Raw genomic sequence first — 24125 nt, 5'->3', positions numbered from 1 at the left:
CTAGCTGTAGCTTAATAAGAGCTTCTTGACCTTAACTGCTTGACCTTTACAATCCTTAATGAAAAGGAATTGTTTTTTAAAAAAAGATTCAGATAATTTTCAAATGGTCTGATTTAGCATTTTATTTAGTAAGCTGATTTACATGCTGTATAAATATTGTAACAGTTTATCCAGTGACCAAAAATAGATGAAGTGAAAACAATTCAACAAAACAGTCAGTGGATTTTAAATATATTACAGCAAATTTAAATGTTAACTTGGAAAATTATTTTTTCATCATTTATTGTAAATATTTTAAGATGTGACAAATATTTATACCCCACCCATCTGGCTAGGTTTCCCCAGCCACTCTGGGTGGCTTCCAACAAAATATTAAAATATTAAAATTTAATATTAATTAAACATTAAAATCCTCCCTAAACAGATGTCTTCTAAAAGTCTGGCAGTTGTTTTTCTGTTTGACATCTGGTGGAAGGGCATTCTACAGGGCGGGTGCCACTACCAAGAAAGCCCTCTGCCTGGTTCCCTGTAACTTGGCTTCTCGCAGCGAGGGAACCGCCAGAAGGCCCTCAGCACTGGACCTCAGTGTTCGGCAGAACGATGCTTTGGAAATACCTGTTGCCAGGAATCACAGATGGCAAAAGTGCTGCACTCAGGCTCTGTTTGCTGATTTCCCATGGGCATCTTCTGGTTGGCTAATGTGAGAGCATTAGACTACAGGTGGTGACCATTTTGTGTGCATTCAATTGATGTGCGACCACCGATGCAGACATCATTTTCAGCCCCGGAAGGGGGCGGAACGGGCTTATGTGTGACTTCTGACGCACACATTGACCCAGAACACAACCCCGGCGCAAACGGGGAGTTGCCTGGGCCTTTGGTCTGACCCAGCAGGGTTTCTTCTTAAGATCTTGTGAGAGAATTGATCCAGATGCCAGCTAACTCAGATCTCCTCTCAATGGATTGTATGAGTAAACTGGGGGAAGGTAAATATGATTACAGAACACTCTCCAATCTTTTCCAAGTTCTTTTGCAAGAAGAAGGATAGAACTATCCTGAGGTGATACTCAGTACAAGGTGAGCATTAATGTGTTTCAGCCACAGACACCCTCCACGTGGTAATGCAACAGCAAGGTCATTAGAAATATGGACCAATTAATACTTATTGACCATAGGCTTTGTTGAGTTTGAGGCTGATATATCTGGGCAGCCTATCAGCAGCATACAAATTCTAGCTTGGGGAACTTGCAAAGCATGCTTTGATAAACCCAGGGAAAAATTAGCATGTATTTTATGTTTAATTAAAAAAGAGAGAGTTAAGCTGCTTTATTAACATCAGTGGTACATATGCTGCCATAAATTATTTTGAAGAAGGCAAGGCATTAAATAAAGCCTTCTGACAATTTATCTCTACAACAAAGCACAACTGACAGATTTTGGACATAACAATCCTTTCATCTCTTCATGAGTGTGTTACATAGGTCCACTCCCCCCTTTTCACCCCCTTTTATGGACAGAATTTTGTAAATTCCAGAGTTGACATTGTTGTAGTTTTACAGCATCTTTTGTCCTCTGCAAATATCCTACTTCTTTGTTATGCTGCATAAAACTGGTGTAGATAAACCATTCCCTCTAATAGTGAACTCAGATAGTGAGGGCTGACTGAATTATAGCCAAAAGGGGCTAAGAAACAAGAGGGAAGTACTATCATATTTAGGGAAACCCAGGATTTTCCGAATGTGAATTTTAAAAAAATAAGTCAAGGGGTGGAAAGCAGTAAAGATTGTCTGAAGAGAACCAAAGGTACTTAGTAGCCAGGAATGCTGAGTATCAGGTGGGAAAAGAATGGAAAACTGGAGGGAGAAGGCAAGGGAAATAGCCCGTTCAAAGTTGGTATAGTTAGCAGGCTAGAACATTGAACATGAGCCCTGTGCACTGCAACATGTTATTGTGGCTTCCACTTTTGCATAACTAAAAACAGAAAAAACAGCCCTACTTTTGGGTTGAAGGGATGGTCTGGAAAAAGTGTAGGACTGTAGCTGAAACCTGGATACAAGTTTCATGTGTAATTTGCGTAATCAGTCTTTTCTCTTTTTTCCTTGAGGAAGTAAGCAGATAATGAAAAAGCAAGCGCCCTGTTAAAATTGCTTCCACCTTTCCATTTTGAAATAGTTATTCAAGCCACCAACCTGTATGCTCAGCACTTGCTGTTATTTATCATTCAGTCTAAATGCTGAAGAGTTCACTCCAATGCATAATTTAAGGTCTCTTTTACAGAGTTTCAAAATGCAAAATAATCTTTAAGCTGTCTAGTTACTGTTCTTTGTTTTGATGCCACTGGGTCATGCAGCACAATACTAAAGGTAAAGGTACCCCTGCCCGTACGGGCCGGTCTTGCCAGACTCTAGGGTTGTGCGCTCATCTCACTCTATAGGCCGAGAGCCAGCGCTGTCCGCAGACACTTCCGGGTCACGTGGCCAGCGTGACAAGCTGCATCTGGCGAGCCAGCGCAGCACACGGAACGCCGTTTACCTTCCCGCTGGTAAGCGGTCCCTATTTATCTACTTGCACCTGGGGGTGCTTTCGAACTGCTAGGTTGGCAGGTGCTGGGACCGAACGACGGGAGCGCACCCCACCGCGGGGATTCAAACCGCCAACCATGTGATCGGCAAGTCCTAGGCACTGAGGTTTTACCCACAGCGCCACCCGCGTCCCGCAACACAGTACTACTAAATTGCAAAACAACATTTTGCAGGTAAGCTGATCGAAGTTACTGTGGGCAGATTGTTGTGGTCAATAGCCAGTTGCTTTTTAGAAATATCTGGGATGAAAACACCAACAGTGTGCTGTGGCACAAATATAAAGTTCCAGATATAACACCAAGCCATTTTAAATGTTTTAACCATTTTAAGATATTCTTATTGGATGGTATTCAGCCAGATGTACTTAATATTGTGAACATTTCAAATCCATTTTTGTTTTTATTGAAGTGCGTTGCTGCTTTGTTTGCTAGATTCCTTTGGGAGGAAGGGCAGAATTTACTAGTTCGTGCCACTTGGTGTGCTTTCTTCAAGTTATCCCATTTTGTGGATCTCTGAGCCTGGTAGTACTACCACTACCTTGTTCCTTACCCAGGTGAGGAACAACCACTTTTTGAATAAACCACAGAACCAAGGAGCCTATTTCCAAGTCCAGATTTAGGGACCCAGCGTTTATTATAGCTATTGCAGTAGGACAGAGCTCACTCAACTCAACGTGCCAGTTGAGAAGGTCTGCCCTGAGGCACTTCAGACCAAAAGCTTATATAGTAGTTCAAACACAGCAAACAAAGAGTCATAAAACATCTTCACATATGTCAGGAAAGGTTACAGGTCACGAGAAGTAAAGTGCACATGGATCCATACTGGTATCTTCACCCCTGCATTACCTTGGAGTGGCCCCTACACGCCCAGACCATTTGACCATTTTAGGCCTTGGATGTCCGGCATTACCCTGGCAACCTAGCCTTCAGTGAGGGAAGAACATCATAAAATCCTCTTCTTGGGTCTCAGATAGCTTCAAGGATAACTGATTTACACTCTGGTGCTAAAACATTCTGCCATTTGTACCACTTTCAGGGATAGATAAGGAAAGATGGAATGTAGCGTAGGAGGGGAACATTCGCAAATGCAGAACCCACAAAAATCAAGCTTAATACATTCTAAAAGGTTAAATACAATTACAGTGAAACATTGAAACATTATTAAAATATTAAAAATATACACCCGGTGTCTTTAATTCTTATATTAGTACTTGGCTTAACTAACCAGCCACTTGTTGGACAGGTAATTACTATGTGATGCTGTGTTGACCAGACTGTTACAAAATTAATCAGGAAGTTCAAAGTTTATGGGTATATCTTATTCCCAGGAAAAGGAACAACAGCCTTTGGACAAACTAAAATTATATGGCACTAATATCAAATGCATGAGATTACTTGTCAAGGCTCTGAAGCTAGTATTGTTCCCTGTACTGTGTTAATATATACTTGATTTCCTTTCATTTATGAGTACTAAAATCTGGGTCTTTCACTCAGTCTACTCTAGTCATCATTCTAAGTTTTTTCACACTGCTCCTTACTTCCTCCCCCCACAAAAAACCTAGAAAGTCCCAAAACACTTCAACCCTATTGTTTCAGTATTGAAAATTTGGCTACACCATAGACCTGCAATATTATAAGCCTGGTAGTTTCATTTTCAACTTTTTCCTGATTACCGTGGTTTCGTTCAGGTGCAATGCCAAACCATGTGTTACATTGTTGTTTAATTAATAATCCGTACTAGCCAGATAATGGTTTACTGGTTAGGAGAGAGTTGAAAATATATTTGTGAATGAAATATCTAAGTTTGTGAAAGCTGATAGAGGAAAGGTGTGTGCATGAGAAAGAGAACACAGCTGCTTGGAAGAGAGACACGTTCACTTAAGGCATCTTCTGGGGGATCTTATGTGGAGGATCTGGAGGTTTATAGGAGTGCTTGCTCTTTGCCTTTCCTTATTCTCTAGTTGTATATTACAGACTCACACAAGTCTGCAATGTGTGTTCATCCAAAGCAGTGGTTCTCAACCTTGGGTGATCCCTAGCTCACAGGACCAGTGGTCAGGGATGATGGGAGTTGTAGGCCAAAAACATCTGGGGACCCAAGGTTGAGAAAGGCTGATCTAAAGAAAACCAAACCCAGACAGTGCTGGTCTATGAATTTCCCCTTGCTTGAACAACAATTGTAACTATGGGAAGTTTGCTGTGGTTAACCAGTTACTCTTCACCAGCAAGATTATGCACATCTGGGGCCAATACCTCACTGTTCACCTATTTAAAATATATGTAACTATGTAACTCTTATTCAGCTCATGGCTGTCTTGTTTTTCTGAAGCACATCTTGATCCTTTTTTAAAAAGAGTGCTCATCTTGGTTGACAAAACAAAACCAGTGTATACGTCTTTAAGCTGAGATGTGAGTTTAGATATACACACTCAGTACTTCAAATAGTTTGCCCTTTCTTTCAGAAATGTCCCACAATCCGAAACATTTAAAGGGAATTTCTGAAAGAATGGAGAAGGAATTTGACTCCTTCCTTCCATCACTCCCATTTTGCTCTGACATTCATCACTTTGCAGTTGTTTACATGGTCTTTGCCACTCATTCATTCAGTTTAGAGAGGTTCTTTTGGAGCTCTTCACGATCTCTCTTTGTTTTAATGACCCTGAGCAATATAGTATTGTCAGCCAACTTGGCCACTTCACTGGTCACCCCAAAATCTAGTTCATTCATGAACATGTTCAAAAGCACAGGTCCCAACATGGATCTTTGTGGGAGTTGACTTTTTACATCTTTCTCTTCAGAGAACTATTCATTTATTCACCATCTGTTTCTTCTACTTAACCAATTCCTGGTCTGCAAGAGGACTTCTCCTTTTATTCCATGACTTCTAAGCTGAGGAGTCTTTTATGAGGTACCTTGTTCAAAGGTTTTTGAAAGCCCAGGTACAATAAGTCAGCTGGATCACTTCTGTCTTACATGCTTGTTGACACTCAGATATCTCTCAAATAGGTTCATGAAACAGGACTTGCTCTTGCAGAAGCCATATGCTGGGTCTGCTTCAGGTAGCAGCCCTAGCAAGCTCACCTAGCAGCCAAGTAGCACAAGCAAGTAGCTCATCCATCCTTCCTCAAATGCTCTCCTCTTGCTACTGGTCTCCTGACACCTCAGACAGTGCACTATATGCATCTCACAACCCAAGGCTGGTGGTCCAGCTCAGTGAGCAGACACAATATTTATTAACTGGCTGGGGCTTGGAGCAGGTCATTCATACCCAGTCTGCTGCCACAATGCTCCATTCTAGCACTGTTCAGCTTCCTTGCCTTGCAGGTACTTACAACAGCAAGGTTCTCCCTACATCAGTTATCAACACAAGGCATGCAGAGAGTGCCCCACCAGAACGTATGAAACCTCACAAAGTTTTATATTACTAGACTTTAAACAATTTAAATCCCATGTTAACAGGTTGCTCTGCAGCAGTGGACTGCTGGTGCCCCTGAGTTACTGAATCAGAGCGATTTTTAAGCTGTCTTTTCAGTTTGTTCCATGGTTCTTTTGATGTGAACATGGCTCTGATAGAGATTTCATATTGGAAATGGGGTATGTACATGACTTTGATTAAAATTCTAGGCAGGGAACAGAAGCACAATAAAGAAGCTGAACCATTTTAGTGGAAAGCATGTAACACTATAAGCAAACCTCCTTTCTCCTCCAGATGTTGAAATTTAGGTAACATTTATCCATTATGGTTCTGTCTAGGTAGTGTGCAGCCTGTATACTAAAGCTGCTTTGCATTCTTGCTGGGGAACTATGAATTCATGTATTGTGTCTGTAATGGCCAAGGTTCGTAAAAAGTGTTTTGATTTCAGATTTATGCATTCTTCCCCCTCCCCCATTTCTGCTGCAGCAATGGATTCAGAAAATAAACCACTGCAGTCATTTCAGTATGAATGACAGAACATGTTTTAAGGAACAAATAAGAATGGAAAATGTGATGGTTTCATGTGTTTTGTTCCTACCCAATGAGAAAACACTTCCTATAAGCCAATTTATAAGCCGCTAGTTATATTTAAGCTTTCTCTTACCTTGATTGTGATTCCTGACTTTAATGGAATTCAGATACACCAGTTTTGTTTGTAACAACAGCCCCCACAATTAAATCATGACTGAAAATAATGCTAGACCTCTGTATATTTGAAAGCAGATTCTGAAAGGTGGTTCACCATTTACTGAAGTGCCTGGATTCTTAAAAAAAGTAGTTATAATAACTACACTGTTACTACTTTGCCTTTTAAACTGCAAGAAATGTAGAAGTTTTGGATTGAGCTGTAGGGTTTTGAAGATGCATATTGATGGATTCCTGCTGAGATAATGGTGGATTATTTAAATAAGTATGTTGAAAATTCTATACTGCTGTATATTTTTAAAGAGTTCAAAGTGGTGTCCAGAAAGAAAGCATACAACAAAAGCAATAATACATAGTAATATAAAATTCACAATGGTAATAGGTATTGAGGTCCTGAGCCGTTAAAGGCTTTATAGCTCAAAACCAGCACTTCAAATTGGGCCCCAAAACTAATTGGCAGCCAGTGCAGTTGGGCCAGGATTGGTGTAAAATAGGCATGTCCAACTCCCAAGAGACTGTGATCTACTCCCAGTATATATATATATATTTAAAAACTGGCAGTGATCTACCCATTGTCATTGGAGGGAGGAGGAGTGTGCATGGGGTGGATGGATTGCCCAGAGTTGTTGAGCTTTTTTGAGGCTTTTTTGCCCATAACTTTTTGTACACGATAAGGATCTACCAGGACCAACCAGGGATCTACTGGTTGGACATCCCTGGTGTAAAATTTTCTAACAGTCTTGTCCTAGTGAGCAACTTGGCTGCCAAATTGCACATCAGCTGAAGTTTCCAAACTGTCTTCAGAGACAGCCCTATGCATAATGTGTTGCAGTAATCTAACCTAGATGTTATCGGACCATAAACGACAGGTATTAGGCTATCCCTGTCCAGATACAGGCAGAGCTGGGCTACCAGCCAAAGCTGATGGAAGGCATTCTGCACCATTGAGGCCACCTGAGCCTCAAGTGACAGCAAAAGAACAAGCCACCTCCCATCCCACTGGTCTAGGGAACCACCCACTAACAGTGCTTCATTCTTATCTGGATTTAGCTACAGTTTGTTGGCTCTCATCTAGTCCATTACCAAGGCTAGAAAATGATCCAGCACATCCACTGCCACACCTACAGGTGTAAAGGAGAAGGAGAGCTGTGTGTCACCAACATACTGCTGGCAATTACTGAAATCCCATTAAAATTAGCCTTTGTTAATTCATCTGCTGCCAGTTAAACATATATTCCTAGAAAATGGGGTAGGGGTAGGCTTTTTTTCTAATTATCCAGCATGTTTGTTGATACCATGCTCATTTCATTCATGCCTGGATGTTCGTTTATGTGCTTTTTCCTTTAAGAAACGTTGCAGTTTCCTATCTGGTGTAGGAGTTCCTGTACGTTTTTACACTTTTCCCATTCATCGCTCTAGCCAAGATGTTTCTTGTTACCAAGAAGCTCTTTGAAAGATCTGGGAAAGTGTTGCTCTTGAATTTCCCTTATTTTGTGGTGCCTTTAATTGAAAGGTTTTAGGAGCCAACTGAAGCTATAAGCTGTGAGCCTTTTCCTTTTCTGAGTTTAACGGGTTTCTATTTTAAAGGTTGCATAGTTGCTAAGTTGATAAGACTTAACTTCCACAGTAGCCTGAGGGGAATGGTTAATATGCAGCAATTTTGAGTTACAGGTCAGTTAACTCCTAAAGTCAACTATGGCCCTACCATCATTCAGATAGTGGTATCGTAAAGCTGTCAGATTTTAAATACTTAGGAGAGAGCTCTTATAACTGTTGCCATGGTGATAGCATGAAGGCAACATGGTAGTTTCATCTATATCAGTGTTTAGCCAGATCCTTTTATAGTCATTTAGCTGTGAAAGGATGGTACCATTCTGCAGTCAGGTTACATCTCTTTAAGCTGTGCCACGATAAATTGGGGCAGCAATTAACATTACCCCCTGCAAATGAAAATGTACTTCAACATTAGGTATATTGAGTCTAGTGTGTTCCTGCCTCTCTTTTAGTTTGGTATTCATTGACTGATTTTCTATGTAGATTTGCTTTGGAATTATCCATTCACCTGCTATTATGCTTTCATGTCAGTTTCCTTCTCTAGTATTACCTCTGCTCAGGGTATTGCTAAGTGTGCCTGCAATCAGGGAAATTGCAAAGCGATTTGAGACTTTGACATGGAAATGGACTTCCACCCCTTTCTATGCTTCTTTATGCCCCCTTATCTGATTGGGCAAACACACAGACCTATTAAAATATATTATAAATGTCAAGAAATCATGCTATTTTACCCTGTTAGTTTAACCCATCATAGACCACACATCATAGACCATTAATCTCCGTAGACAGAGTGCTTCACTAACTTTATAGTTACGTTCACACCAGTGAATCAGAGCATCATTCCCCTTTTTACAGTGAACATATGGATGAGGTTGCACTTGGAGTGCTCTGCTTCACTGGTTTTCATAGTTTAATAATTAGTTTAAAAATACATGTGACATTGGCTTTTATGTGCTGTCTCCCAACATCCATTCTAAATTTGGGCAGAGTTTCTGTAATATTATTACAGACTTAACCCATAGTCCTGTGAAAAACACCACACACAAAAATAGACCGATGTAGGATGCTGCCTTAAGTGGATTGGTCCGTCTTTACCCAGTATGGTCTATTAATGCTGACAGTGCCTCTTCAAGGTCTCAGACAGAAGTCTTTCCCAGCCCTGCTACTTTTTTCCTGATATATTTATTTTTGTGATTATACTTGTGATTGCAATTGTCTGTGTATAAGTGAAGTATGGATAAGAGACATTCTAGATTTGACTTATTCAGGAAAGCTATCACAATCCTCCAACTTATGTGTGTACTTGTTTTAATGCTTGTGTTAGTTAGCTAACACAAGTTAGTTAGTTAGTTAGATAGATAGATAGATAGATAGATAGATAGATAGATAAGTTTAGCTAGGTGGTTTGAAACTATGGGCTAGAACATCGTAAGTTTTGGAGATCGTCCTTGAATAATTGCTTATGTTGGGGCATTAATGCATGCCAAGTAATGGCCTATATTATATAAAGAAGCCTTCAGCAGATATACCTTGGATTATGTAATTTATATAAGTATTAAGTATTCTACATTAGGTGGTGGGAGTATATTCTGTGAAGAAGATTTGGTTCTTTGTTCTTCATGCACTCTGGCCGGTGACCTCATTTCTTTTCCTGGTTCCTACTTTTTGTCTTCTGCCTATTTACCCACCTCTTGCCCTATGTTCAACCTCTGTGTTTGTGTTTGTGTTAGCTCCTTGTTGACTGTTGGTGCCTCTGTTTTAAATCCTGCCAAATTTTTCTATCTCTGCCTCTTCTCTTAACTATTACTATTTCCCCAAATCTCTCTGTTGCTTGTTATTCCTGTTGGATGCCATTTTTCCTTATAATATTGTGAATGTGTGGTGGTTGGCAGCCATTCAGAACAGCAGGGCAATGGGAAAGATTTCTTTGGGGGGCAACAGGTCAGAGCTTGACCTCATCCAAAATACAGTGAGCAAAATTATCCTAGTGTATCCAATAAAAAGGGACGCGGGTGGCACTGTGGGAAAAATCTCAGCACCTAGGACTTGCCAATCGTCAGGTCGGCGGTTCAAATCCCCGCGGCAGGGTGTGCTCCCGTTGCTCGGTCCCAGCGCCTGCCAACCTAGCAGTTCGAAAGCATCCGCGGATGCAAGTAGATAAATAGGGACCGCTTACTAGCGGGAAGGTAAACGGCGTTTCTGTGTGCTGTGCTGGCTCACCAGATGCGGCTTGTCACGCTAGCCACGTGACCGGAAGTGTCTGTGGACAGCGCTGGCCCCCGGCCTCCTAAGTTAGATGGGCGCACAACTCTAGAGTCGGACACGACTGGCCCATACGGGCAGGGGTACCTTTACCTTTACCTTTATCCAATAAAAAAGGAGTGCAATGGACTAAGTCTACCAATCCATTTTACTTCTCTCTCTCTCTCTCTCTCTCTCTCTCTCTCTGGGTGTAATAATATGGTGTGTGCATATTTTATTAGACTTAAGTTTGTTTATTAAGATTTATCTCTCATCCTATGTATCTAGGGTCTTTTAAAGCCACTTTTGTGTGGGCAGTAAAATTCAAGAATAATAAATAATAAGAATAAGAATAAATAATAAATTGAAGCTAGCTTGCTATTTGAACTTGGTGCTATGTAGAGGATATCCTTAGCTGACTTACAGTAAGGCACACATTGATATTAGATACTCCTCTATAATGGGCATCCCAGAATACCCATCCCAGAGTCACATGGCCTGCTGTTCTTTGTTACTTCTGTTTTCTATGGATTCAGTTTCAGTGAGCTCACCCACCTCTAGATAGCTATCATGTCCTCTAAATTGGTGATGGCTTGGATGAAAAAGACAAGAACAACTATGTCGTTGGCATTCTGGTAGTCTAATCCCATAAATTTGTGTAATGTCTCTTAGCCTAAAACATCTTGCCTCCATGTAGAGAGTAAGTGTTGGGATGCCCAGATTGGAATAATAATTCATTGATTACAGTATATGTATTTGGTTTTTTTATTGAGTTGCAGTGAACCAGACTGGGTTGATTTCAACATTAGCACCTCTTATGGCCAATCATATATAATAGGTTATGTTAAAATAACATGTTGTAACTGCACATTCCAATTAATTTGAGAATATTAACTTTGTTTTTGTCTTCGCTTTCTCCTGAGAGCATAATGCTCTGATGAAATGAAGAATATTGAGAGGTAATCAGAAGTGGCTGAAAATAGAAAAACTATGATCTAGTACATAGAAAAGTCTTGTACATTTTATGTAGCAAGTGTGACTCATATGCCATATTTTTCCGTCTATAAGATGCCGCCATGTATAAGACGCCCCCTATTCTGGGGAACTCAGATTTAAGAAAATGAGGAGAGATGTATTCGTGTATAAGACGCCCCCTAATTTGTGACATCATTTTTTAGGAAAAAACCTAGTTTTATACATGGAAAAATATGGTACTTAAGTATGAGTTTTACTCTTACGGTTACTGTTGTTACACATCATAGTCAGTTGTTCGTTGCAATACATAACTCGCAAAACAATCTGTGGAAAGTTAAAAACAGTATTAAAATCGCAAAATTTAAGGTTTATAATGCAAGCCTTTTTGTTGAAAGGAGAAGAATTTTGTAGATGCTGAAATATTAAAGTTTAACGTAAAACATTGTGGAAAACTTCAAAAATGTACTTTTCTTATTTCGTATTTCAAATGGCATATGGCATATACTAACCCAGTTTTTTATATTAAAAAAAAAATCAGGCCTCCTCAAACATAGTCATGTGTCAGTTACAGATAGGTAGCCGTGTTGGTCTGCCATAGTCAAAACAAAAAAAATTCCTTCCAGTAGCACCTTAAAGACCAACTAAGTTAGTTCTTGGTATGAGCTATATAGTGAGAAGGTGGGGTCTGGAAACTTCTGTTTCAGTGTATCTGAAGAAGTGTGCATGCACACGAAAGCTCATACCAAGAACTAACTTAGTTGGTCTTTAAGGTGCTACTGGAAGGAATTTTTTTTGTTTTGACTATAGTCATGTGTGTTCCTTCCAGTGAACATGCCAGATGGGAACCTCTTGAAGGGTTCCAGATTCTGGTTGACTGTAAGCATGTTCCAAACAAATGCCAAGTTCATTTCTCATGGATAGAATAGCCAGTTGTCATATGTCATGGATTGCTGTGCCTAATAAGGGCAACTGAATTATCTTGAAATGGTGTCCCAGCAGCACGGCAGAATAGAAGTTCAGATCGTTTGGCTTAGTGTATAGACATTGTAAATAAAATACAGCCTGAATAGAGTGCATTGGAAGAATCCATTCTTAAAATGGTGACATGAATGAGTGAAAAGTCCATTCACTGAACTGATTCACACAACAATGTGTTCTTTTATTTTTTTTTAAAAGAGGCTTCCCCCTCCAGTTTACAAACAAGTTGAAAATACAACAGTGGATGTCTTTAAAAGAGTGTTATACAAATTCATGGAGGGTAAGGCTATTCAGTGGCTATTAACCATGATTGTTGTGTTCTGCCCTCCAGTATTGGCCGCCTACGCCTCTGAATACTAGTTACAGCACAAGTGAGTAGAGTTTTCCTCTCCTGCTTTTAAGCTTCCCTAGGCATCTGATTGGCTTGTGAGAACAGGATGCTAAACTAGATGAGCCTTTGGCCTGATCCAGTGTATCTCTTGCTTTTTGAACGGCAAAATCTGGAGAACAAAGGAAGGTGGAAGAAAAGGCAAAGAAGTAGAAACTGTGTGTTTGTGAGCGTGTGCCTAGAGAGAGAACTGAAGTTTGATGCCTCACCCAAAAATACAGGAATGGCATACCAATTTCTTTGGGGTAGGGAGAAAAGATGACCAGATGACCTCATACTTGCCTATGTGCTGCTTTTTCCACTACGCCTGCTGTTCATAAAAGAGATAAAGAATAGTAGCTGTTCAATCCATTGATGTATTGTCAGGGATGCACAGGTTTCGTTAATTTTGAAACTGCAATTGCACTGCAAATTTAAGTTCATGTTTTAAAGAACATGCTCCTAGCTTTTAAAAATATGGCATGTGAAGGCAACATCTGTGTAAAGGCATTGGCTTGGATTCAGATTAAGTTAACGGAGTCTAGTTCCTGATGAAATTAAGATGGAAATTCAGTGGGACCTAAATGCAACTTAAACTGAGTCTAACCCATTGAAAACAGAAGATGAAATTACCAGTAACTGAGAAGAATGATTTTATACTGTTTCTTTATGTTTGTAAATATCGCAAAGGTCTTATCCCTTCTCCATTTCCTCTTAAATTTTCCCATTGCATCGTTTCACAATATTGCAACTTTGTTGTGACTTAGTTGTGATTGTTTTGTTGAAAGAACTCTTTTGGGTTTAATCAGCTTTGATTGTTGCAACAAGTATATTCATTTGGTTTTTCACTATGTTTTATTAAGTAAACTATTTTCATTTTGTACAATTAGTTTTGCTTTCAGAAAATAGCAAAATGTAGCTTTGCTCACTGGGGAAATTGGTTTGCTGCGATTTGATCGCAATGGCCAACAGATGTAGGCTACTTATCCGTTTTAAACAAAAACTGTCCACATGCTGCTTTTCCCCCTTCTGTCTTCTAGCACATAGGTTCTCTTGTCTGAGAAACTTAAGCCATATCACACTTGTACACATTAAATAATACCTTAATTTATTCCAGCCTATAGGATGTACTTTAGGTTTTAACTAGAACTCTGAGTTTCAACAACTGAAGCCAAGGTGTAGGCAGACATAGAATTGTAGAGTTGGAAGGGACCACAAGAATCATCTAGTCCAAACTCTGCTAAGAATTAAGGACCAGAACACCTTTGAGCACATGCCCAGCCCAAACCTAAATGATTTGTACCAGAATTGAGCTCTCCAGTTCCTTCCATCCACTCCTGGTTTCTCTTTCTACCACAACCACCACCTCACCAGTGTTCTTTTTTAAGCTGTTTAGGAGGAGAGGGAAGCTTTTAAATCCTTACCTATTGTCAGGCAGTTGAAACTTGGAAACCCTTGCTCATCTCCTGCAGATCACCTAGAAATCAGCCTTCTGCCCACCTTCCGTGGATTGTGATGAAGGTGAATTTGGACTGGGTGTTGTTGTGGAGGGGAGGAGTGTCAGTGAAGAAATCAATTGTAGTACCAAACTTTGCTCTCCTCAAAATCCAGATCTACATTGGTATAGTGACTATCAATGCCTCCATTTTCAAATTTTGTTTTCAAAATCTCTGCAGCTCATTTTTCTTATAGTGAGCTCATCATTCAGCCGTCACAAGTGTTCAGTAAGAACCAATGAAGCAATTTTCTCTGAGGCCGGGCACAGAATCGTGATTTTTAATTTGTATGTGCCAGGTAATAAGAATTATACAGCCGTATGTAGCTAGATTGATAGTGAGCAGAGAGACAATATTGAACCATATGAGAGTCCCCTGAGAAAAGCAATGGGCATATTTTAATTAATCAGAAGAGCTATGATACAATAAGTGCAACTTTTTCAATCCTTTCTGCCCTCTTTTGTCCTGTTGTGACAGCAGTCTTCTAGGAGGGTTGCATCCAGACTTCCTCTGAGTGGAGTTTCACACCTCACTGGATTTCCCTTCCTTTGGGAATCCCCTGTACTGCCTCAAAATCTCCAGAAAGTTGGGAAACACTTCGGAACACTATTGGAGATGACATAAGGCTATAGAGAATAAATGAAAATCACTTCCTGTTCCTCCAGCAGAAGTCTCCACTTCATTGGAGCCTCTTCTGTGACTGGAAGGAACACCTGGTTTCTGTGGGCAGAACCATATTTAGAGCCTATTTTACAGTGGGGAAGAGGAAGAACCAGAAAACTGTAAATGCATGTACAATGTTGTCCAATCCTAACATTCTACAAACTAGCTGAGCCTTTCTACCTACAGTCTAGCAAGGACACATAACTCAGATTGGATAATAACACAATATGCAGTTTGTGTACACACTACCATTTTATGTACATACATTCCTGGGTCGGAACTAAGACTTAGAATTATATATAAACCTAGGTAACAGCTTGTATTCAAGCCTTATCCTAGACTGAAAGTTTATGACTTTTATCTTAACTCCCTCGCCCCAGAATGAACGGCTTTGTGCCTTTGAGAGTTATTCATATTAACCTAGGACTGTGGTAGATGATGTTGATTTTATTTTAAAATGCCTTGTATTTTGTCCTCATTCTATAGCATGTGTAATTAATTACAGTGCAGGGTAAAGAATTTGCGGGATATTTGCAATTAGTCTGGGGGACATCAGCCAAATATGGCACCAAATATCATATTTGTAGAATTCATTGGAATGTCAAAGTTGGCTTGGTAGTTTTTTTTAAAATAGGAATACTTGGTTAATCATGAAGTCTGTAAAAATCAGTGTCTTCAAATGTAGCTGAGGCATTGAGTGTTGACTTCAGGCAAGCCTCAGGTTAATACTGTCTTGCTCAGAAGTCTCCCTGCCCTCCAGATACTGTGTAAGGGGTCATGTGAGGGGATATCCCCCTAATTCATGTCTTGGACACGTGTTTCTCATGTCTGGAAACAGAAGCACAGTAGTGGGAACACTAATGGCTGTTTCCATGCTATAGGTTCCAGTTGGATCATCAGCACAGACCCTTTTGGCTGATACTAACAATATGAGTTTACATAACAGAGTCGCCTACACAATTTTAACTAGCAGGGCTAATCACTGGCGAGTGAGCCTTGTTTTCACTGAAAATGGCATAGAAGAATGGCATCATACAAGAAACACGTCAGGTCCCAACATTTTTAACCTTATGCCAATAGTTGTGTATTTTGCATATTAAATCTGTATAAATAGTCCTTCAGCTCAAGACATTTTCCTCTTGTTGTCTGTACAAATTGGCCATCCTTGTTTTGTCAGTTCATTAAAACATTAGACAAAAATTAGGTATGAAGTGCCAAGATGACACAAGATGTTGCCACATGACAAAGTACCAGTGTTTTCTTAGTAGTGACAGGTTTTGTCTCAAATGTAATTCTGTCCTAACATATTTGAGCCAAGTTTTGACCAAGTTATGAAATTTTGCATCCCACTTTGCCAGCTTTCTTATAGCAAGACTATTAATTTATATGAAACACAGAGACTCTTTAAAACTGGTGTTAGCATTACTGATCCCAGAAAATTACACATGAAAAATCTGTGTACTCTGTTAAATGACTCTTAGGCTAGTGGAAGGAATTTCATTTCATTGATACATGATTTCTTCAAATTGCCATGTATGTTTTTCATTACAATTCTGAATACCAAAATGAGAAGTCATTAACGGCAAAAATTGGGAGAAAATCTCTCTTAAAAAAGAAAAATAGTGTGTAATATTTGCGCAGTTAATTTTATTGGCACATAAAATAGCAATTGTACCACCAAACTGTGCATGCTTATTATTGCACATTAACACAAATATCTTGAGACCACCTTTCTGTAATCTCCCAGATTTTGAAAACTTCTTGATTAATACTTCCATCATAATATTATTTCCAAGAGTTAGATTTTTTTTCTTTTAAATTAAAAAAATAATTTTCAAACATCATTAAGTGCTTGGTCTTAAATATTGTCCCCCTCAAGCACATTTTTTTCACTATACATGCTTTCAGCCTTTTCCCTTTTCTCTTTATTTTTTTTAATTTTTTTTACAAATTGCACATGGAATATTTTTAGGAGGAGGGTGCCTTCTAGTGAAGTTTACGATGCCGATACTTGCCCGCTTTTTCTTTTGCTGAGTTGGCACAGGCATTGTGCTTATTCTGTTGTAAATGATTCCAGTATTTGATCAGTTCACTAGGCTGGAACTGATGGGAGGTAATTAGGTGACTGTATTTACAGCTGGAATAAGAAACCCGCCAGTGATTGAAGACAAACTCGTTGGGTGGGGGCATGGGGTCAATTCGCAGCTTGGCAAGGCAGATGCCCACATATACATCCTCTAAGTGCAAACGTCTGATACTCAGTGAGACCTTAAATATTTTTTCCGCTAAATCTCCAGAAAACACATAGCCAGTCCCAGAGCAGAATACAGGGTACCGTTCACTCGGATATAGATCAGGCGGCATATACCACTTGCTATCCTTGTTCCGATTGGGTGCATACCCCCTCATTAGATAGCCCGTAAAGTATTTGTGCCGGAGAGGAAATTCTGGCTTCAGAAGCTTATGTATTAAATACTCTGTATTGACAAACATGTCACTGTCCGTTTTCATAACGTAGGGGACATTGGGGCAGTAGGTTGCCACCCAGTTCATCCCCATCAGTGTTTTGATGGTTAAGTTGTAGTAAGTATCTAAGTATTCTTGTTGGATAATATCGTGGTATTGCCTGCTTTCCTCCAGGATGGCTCTCTGAAGGTATCCATTCAGCTTAACACTTAAACCCAGCAAAAAAATCCGAACAATTTGGATCCCAGGCGCCAAGCTCTCATTTCCCCAGGTTTGCCTTATAGCTTGTCGAGCTTCCACCTGCCCTGGTTCTGCAGCTATGAGCAGTATTAGAAAGGGGCTTTTCTCCTGGCACTTCCCAGGCTCGTTGATAATATACTTAAAGTGATATGACGTCGGATGTCCAGTGCCTCGCACGTTGTAAATGCTCCCATTGGCACTCAGTGTGTTCTCTAAACCAGTAACTCCTTGAGGCGACAGCTCCGTATTGTTGGAATTAGCCATCGCCTGCGGCCTGAGGGTCTGAGGACCTGCATCCTTCCAAATGGTCCTCAAAGAGCTGTGGTTTGTTTCGCCTCTCATTGATCTAAATCCCCGTGTAGTGTAAGCCACAGGGTTTTCTTTGAATCCACCCCTGCCAGGCAGCCAGTCATGGTGATTAAAAAACAGGAAAATAGCAAAAAGGAACACGAGGGAGAGTAAGCCAATGAAATGGGTGCGAAACAGGGACCTCTTGGTATTCCAGGTCATCTTGGCAAAGCAGCAATGCCTCCTTCTCCACTGAAGCATGTTGTAAGTATCCAGAAATGGGATGTGAGAATGACTGAAGGAAATGCTTTGTTTTCGGATCCACTGCTATTTCTTGGTGTTCATCTTCTGTTGTGGAAAGCTTGTTAGCGAATCACCAGCTCTGCAAAAATGAAAGAAGGTTAGCAGACAAGCTTTCAAAGTTTGCCCTTCCCGTTGTCAGAAAAACTGCTAGACAAGAGGCAAATCTTAATATTAGTAATCGCCATCAGACTTTTAATGTTCTTGGGGCTTCACAAGTCATAGCATCCAAGTTGTCTTGATTACTTACTCCTGTTTAATAGGAGGGCAAGTTTTACCCCAAACCACATGATTGAACCTTCAAATCCATATCCCAACATCTTACCCAGTTTGCCATTCTGGTGCTTGTCTACATATGAAAAAAAGTGTTGCAAGGGTAAGGAGCAAGCCCTCAGTGTGAAGTGGTTTTCTATTCCTCTGGTTTCCAAACTTTATTTCTTTGTGAAATCACTCCAATGAATGCTATTAAACACATGTGTGTATATGCTATTGTTTATGTATATATAAAGTACTTAAAAGGATTGGGGTGTGTTCTATTGTTAAAAAAAACAAGTTCTTTTGCTGGGCATTTTTTATTTTAAAAGCAAGCCCTGAGTTGGTCAAGAAGATGAGCGACTCAGATTGGACCAGCGTACATCAAACGCATAACCACTGTGAGATTCCAAGGGAAGGCTCAAGTGTAAAGGTCTCGATACCAGATGGAAGGTTTATTGCTAGCAATTAAAACTGATTTGGTATGCGGTTGGTAGTATGGCTCGCAGTTGGAGGTCCTTTATGCAAAATGATCGTGGACTGGTCGTGGGACAGACAGTGCAAGGTTGATTGTAGCAGCGTTCCGTTAGTTACAGAACATTACTTGGCTTGTTTCCATTGGTCCCTGCTGTGTTCAGAAAGTCAGTGTGCCAATGCACCTGACAAAATTAATTTTCAGGGTCCAGTTACCTCACTGCTGCATCCTTCAGCATCAACCAACACCAAACACTCTGATTCACCTTTACTCCTCTTTTAGCCTTTCCCTCTAGCCTTTCCCATTTTATTTACCTGATTGGTTGTGGTCAATAAGTTGTGTTCTTAAAGGGACCATTTAGTTACTTATAGCTGTTCCAGTTCATTTAAGATATTGGGTATGTGTGTGCATATAAAACCAAACTAACCTCTCTCTAACCCCACTGAAAGAAAGAAAAAGGAAAGAATAGTTTACTTAGTATGAAATCAATAAACTCTGTTAAGATAATATCTTTCCCCCCAAGATCCTTTCATTCATGAGCCCAAAACTGTAAGGTCGTGTTAGTTTAGAAGATGGTTGGCAGACTTTTTGGATGCTACAGATTATAACCCCAACTTTATAATACATTTCACCCTGCTATTCCCTATTGATATTCAAGAGCAGATTCAACATGGCAGTTTCATGATACTGCATATTAAAACCTGATCACACTGTCCTACAAATGAGCCTCTCATTTAATGGTATGAATTAATTTGTGGGGGTTTTTTCCAATTAGTTCTAATTTGTTTCAAAATCTTAGGGTTTTGAACAGTGATAGAAGGCTCATATGAAAAGAACATTTTTATGTAAATATGTAAATTATTTAATTTCTTTGCTATCTCTCAGCCAGTTTTTGGATTAATTTATTTTCAAAATTTAGTGATGTTATGCATGTGTAAAGACATCTTTAGGGTAAATCTTTCAATTTGGAAAAAAAATGACATTGAAATAGATAATGACATTAAATTATAAAGGAAGGTGGCTGGCACAAGCGTGTATTTAAATGTACAATTACATAAAAGTAAAACAGATATAGCATAATTTTAAATGAAAGGGGGAATTAGTGCCTCTAATTTCCAGTCAGCCAAATTAAGAAGCTCTCAGTACAGCATGGAATGCATTGCAAATATTTGAATGTCTTGATGGACGTACTAGTTGTCTTTCTGAACAAAACTCATCATATTAGCCACCACTAGGAGGAGCAATTGGGGGATTTAGCCTTGAATTGTAGCAGTGCATCCGTCAAAAACTTGCATAGTTTCTGAGCTGCATGTTAAGGTCCTCCAAGCCATTTTCCTTGGAGCAAAAACTATGTTATGAATGACTATTAAAAAGGATTCTCTGGGCATATAAAGGACAAAATGTAGCTTTAAAACTGAGGCTCTGGGTAAGACTGGATAAAATACATTTGTAACAATGCAGTTAGAATTATGAATAGCAGACCTCAGTACAACCATGCAAATACTACATTTTGATAGATTTTAAACAAATTGAATGAATCGCCCTATGTGAATCCTTGCTGGATCAAAAAATGGATTAATCACTTTAGCCACAATTGTTGACTGGTTCAGTTGTACTGAGCAATAGGGAAATGGAAATAAGAAGTGTGTTGGACACATGAGAGAGCTCTCCTTAGCAATTCTTAATAGAGCATATTGTCTCCTTAAGGATTCTGTTTGGTGAAGCTTTTCTATATTTAGGATGTGTTTCACTGCTTGAACAGCCACAGCTTTTATTAGGAATGCACTTTAAAAAATAGAGTTAATATTCTGTTGTTGGCAGTCACCATTTTTCTAAGCATGTCAGCCTGTTATAATTTGATGAGTTTATTAAATGTTTAAAGAATTCTGGTAATGTAATTCTAAGTCAAATTAAATAAAGCATTTAGAATTATCCAAGCAGAACTTTATTTCTGTTCATAAAAAGGAATGTTCTAATATAATTTAGTTATATTAACTTGATTATGTTATGCTATTATTTAATAACTTGCAATGGTGCTCAGTCTCCTGTAATACGTTATACTTTCACCAGGATGTTGGAAAGTTACACTAAATCATATAGGTCATATATACGTATAGATTAAAATTTTGGGTTCTTAGCAAAATACAAAATGTCCATGGCTCGGGACCAAAGGACTGTGTGTACCATATCACACAGTCACTGTTTTCAGAGCCCCTGGTGTCCCCTAATACCTACTTCTGAGGGTCAGGAGAAATGAGATGGGGGATGAAAGCTGTGGAAGTATAGTATAAGCTCCCCCCCCCCCATGCACACGTGCACAAATGCACACACATGCACACGCCTTCCACTCACAAATGGGCCTCTTGGGATTCTAGCCTATATTTAGAAGAGTAAAACTTGTATATTGGATGCCTCATTGAGTTTCAGTTCCTCGTGCTCACAGTGAATTGCTAACATATTGGCTTGTATGTTCTAGATGGTCATACGTTCTTTAGTTTTGGGGAGTCTACTCTTAGATGGAAGGAACAAATAAGAAGGGAAGCTTTAGATCTGGTGGGCTGTGCAGAGCAAGTGAGTATAAGTGTACAGTATTATCCAGGGCCTGATAACAGTCATGACATATCTGCATTAATACTTTTACAGAAGGGGGGGGGGGAAATGGTCAGTAGTAATTTTAAAATCCTAACCAGCTCTAGTGAAAATCCATGGCATGCACACTCCTAAGTTTTTGAGTGAGCTTTGTTTAGAATTGTATGATTGTTGTATAATTATATTTTCTATAATGTTTCAACAAAGCTATCAGCATTTTATTTTTCATATTGCTGTAAAATTCACATCTGATTGTGTCACATTTTCTCTTCAAAGCAGTCTTTTTAAATCAGGCTTCCCCCATACTTATGCTAGCTTTATTGCATGTTAGTTTTGCCTGGGGCAAAGCAAGAACCATTATGTTTAACACTTAAAATATTTAGTATTGTTTGTTGGGTAGATTTTGGAAGGGAAGCACTCAGGCACTAAAGGACCATGAGGCAGTTGTAGATGCAGGTCTTAATTTTTTACTGCAGATAAGTAACTTGAGATTCCTGTCAGTCCTTTCTCAGTAAGCATTCCAAACAAAACTACCAATCTTGGAAATGATGGGATTTTTGTTGTGATTGCTGCTTTGTAACCCTTAAACAACCCAAATGTCACATGCTGCACAGAACTTGGGCATATACCCCATTTTGAAGGAAACAGACTACTATATTGTGGTTTCCTTGTGAGATTCTGTTGGATGTCTGCATTACTTATGGCATCCAAATGATTGTGATGCTTTTGCCAGAAGCTCAAATCACTGCCTTTCTTTGGGGGGGGGGGGGGTGACTGATAATATTAATCAAATCTTCTTGCATGTTAGGGAGTAGGTAGTATTGAGGTGGTAGCTGGACTGCCTCGTCTGTTTTGATGGTTCTCAGTGTATGTCACATCATAGCTATTTCACTGGTGATCTTAGATTACAGTAGGTAAGGATTAAATCTGACCTATTTTGATTATCTGATCATTTTGTAAAACCAGGGGATGTAAAGTTAAATTTCTCAAACCTAGACAATCGCTACAGAGAACTACATTATCCCTCTTAATCCCTCTCCTTCTCCCTCTCCTTTCCCAACCCTCCCCAGCCTTCACATTTGAGTATAAGTGACAGATTTATTAACAGATAAGTGTAAAGACAATGACACCCTTCTAAGCTGAATGCAAGAATAGCTCTCTTCCTAGATTTTTTCGATTTTTTTCAAAACCCAACATCCATGGAAGCATCAGCCTCGGCTTCTGTAAATTTGGGGCGGTGGGAGTCGTCACTTGGTATGCCACTAACAGCACATGCATTTGAATGAAATATACAATGATCTGACATACCTTCCTTTGTCAAGCCATTTGTGGTGAGAGGATTATGCCCACTGCAAGTAGTTTTGGCACGCCATCCCTTCAGCCAAAAAGATGCTATCGGCCATGCGCACATCTCTCCTCCAGCAGCCTGCTGCCTGCGACTGCTTTTCACAGTATCCAGTGTGTCCATCTGTATGCTTCCTGCTCCGCTACCTTCCCTGCTCACCAGCGTGTTTGCCTTGATTTTTCTCCGGTCATCTTTCAAGAGACAGAAGCAGCATTTCTTGCCTCCATTCCGACTGGTATTGTCTGCTTCTGACAATGGAAGCATTGACGCTTTTACAGTTGGAGTTTCCCTTGCTGGACAATGCAGTGCTCTGTTTTCTCTTCAGTATCCATATTTCTAGTGGCGATGCCAGGCAGAACAGCATGAGCTAGAAGCTGGAACTGTTGGCTTGCATTTGATAACGGGATTTACCCCTCTTCCTTCATTGTTGCTAGGCAGTAACCGAAAGGGATGACTTGAAGCGAGGGGTGGGGGGAAAGCTTTTAGCTTAAGGTTTTGTTCAGCAAAATCCAATCCATAGTTCTTCAGCTGCTGCACAGGCAAGCAGCAGTTTAAATGTGGGCTTTGACAGATGCTGTCTTCTGACAGAGCAGAATTTCACGTCATTGCTTGGCTGGGTCCCACGTGATGGTTTGCATTCATTTGGACTAAATCCGAAGGCAGGCAGAGAGCTTAGTGCTTTTGCTTCTGTTCGATAAAGGATACACATCTAGTGCCAGTGCAGCACTGGATGAATAAAATGAAAGAAGGTGGTCATGATGTTGATGCACATTCATTGATGAGTGTATTCCCCCCCCCCCATTACCCTCCTTTATCTTTTGTACTATATCTTAGCACTCTCTAAACGTTTCTTAATGTTGGGTGTTAGCTTATCTTAATTCAAGCACATCGCTGCATTGCCTAAGAACTACAAGCTGTTTAATATAGTGTAGCATTCCTCAGCTGCTGTTGCTTTTCAGTGAATAGTATTCCACAACTTAAAATAGTAATAAAAGCCTCTACTTTCTCTGACCCCTTCAGTGGAACTTTGTGATGATGGATTAGTTAGCAGCCTTTTTAATCTGTTTGTTACTCCATCACATTGTAATTTTATCAGGCATAGAATCATTGATTCAGCACTGCAAAATCAGGTAAGGAGAACCATCAGATTTTCCATGCTCGCCTCTCCTAATACACACCACTCTACTTGGTGCTC

At 39.8% G+C, this 24125-nt stretch overlaps 2 protein-coding genes and 1 long non-coding RNA gene across 4 annotated transcripts in view; 1 reads left to right on the top strand and 2 right to left on the bottom strand.

Annotated features, from left to right (window-relative positions):
- The window catches only part of LOC310847534, a 603822-nt gene that overhangs the window by 62881 nt on the left and 516816 nt on the right, over positions 1–24125 (bottom strand). The window lies entirely within an intron of this gene.
- CDC73 (cell division cycle 73) overlaps positions 1–24125 on the top strand; it is a 109653-nt gene that overhangs the window by 51195 nt on the left and 34333 nt on the right. The window lies entirely within an intron of this gene.
- B3GALT2 (beta-1,3-galactosyltransferase 2) lies at positions 16606–23641 on the bottom strand. Of its 2 annotated transcripts, XM_083745366.1 has the most exons (3): positions 22894–23635; positions 18548–18618; positions 16606–18351 (listed from the first exon to the last, which is right to left on the bottom strand). In XM_083745366.1, exon 3 carries the CDS (start codon positions 18228–18230, stop codon positions 16962–16964), a length of 1269 nt encoding a protein of 422 aa, XP_083601492.1. In that variant the 5' UTR covers positions 18231–18351; positions 18548–18618; positions 22894–23635; the 3' UTR covers positions 16606–16961. The 2 variants fall into 2 exon arrangements, with proteins under 2 accessions (XP_083601492.1, XP_083601491.1); XM_083745365.1 differs by lacking the exon at positions 18548–18618 and having other exon boundaries at positions 22894–23641.

Source organism: Podarcis gaigeae (assembly GCF_964106915.1).
Source record: "Podarcis gaigeae genome assembly, chromosome: 6".
Lineage (NCBI taxonomy): Eukaryota > Metazoa > Chordata > Lepidosauria > Squamata > Lacertidae > Podarcis > Podarcis gaigeae.
This window is presented reverse-complemented; position numbering and strand designations above follow the sequence as displayed.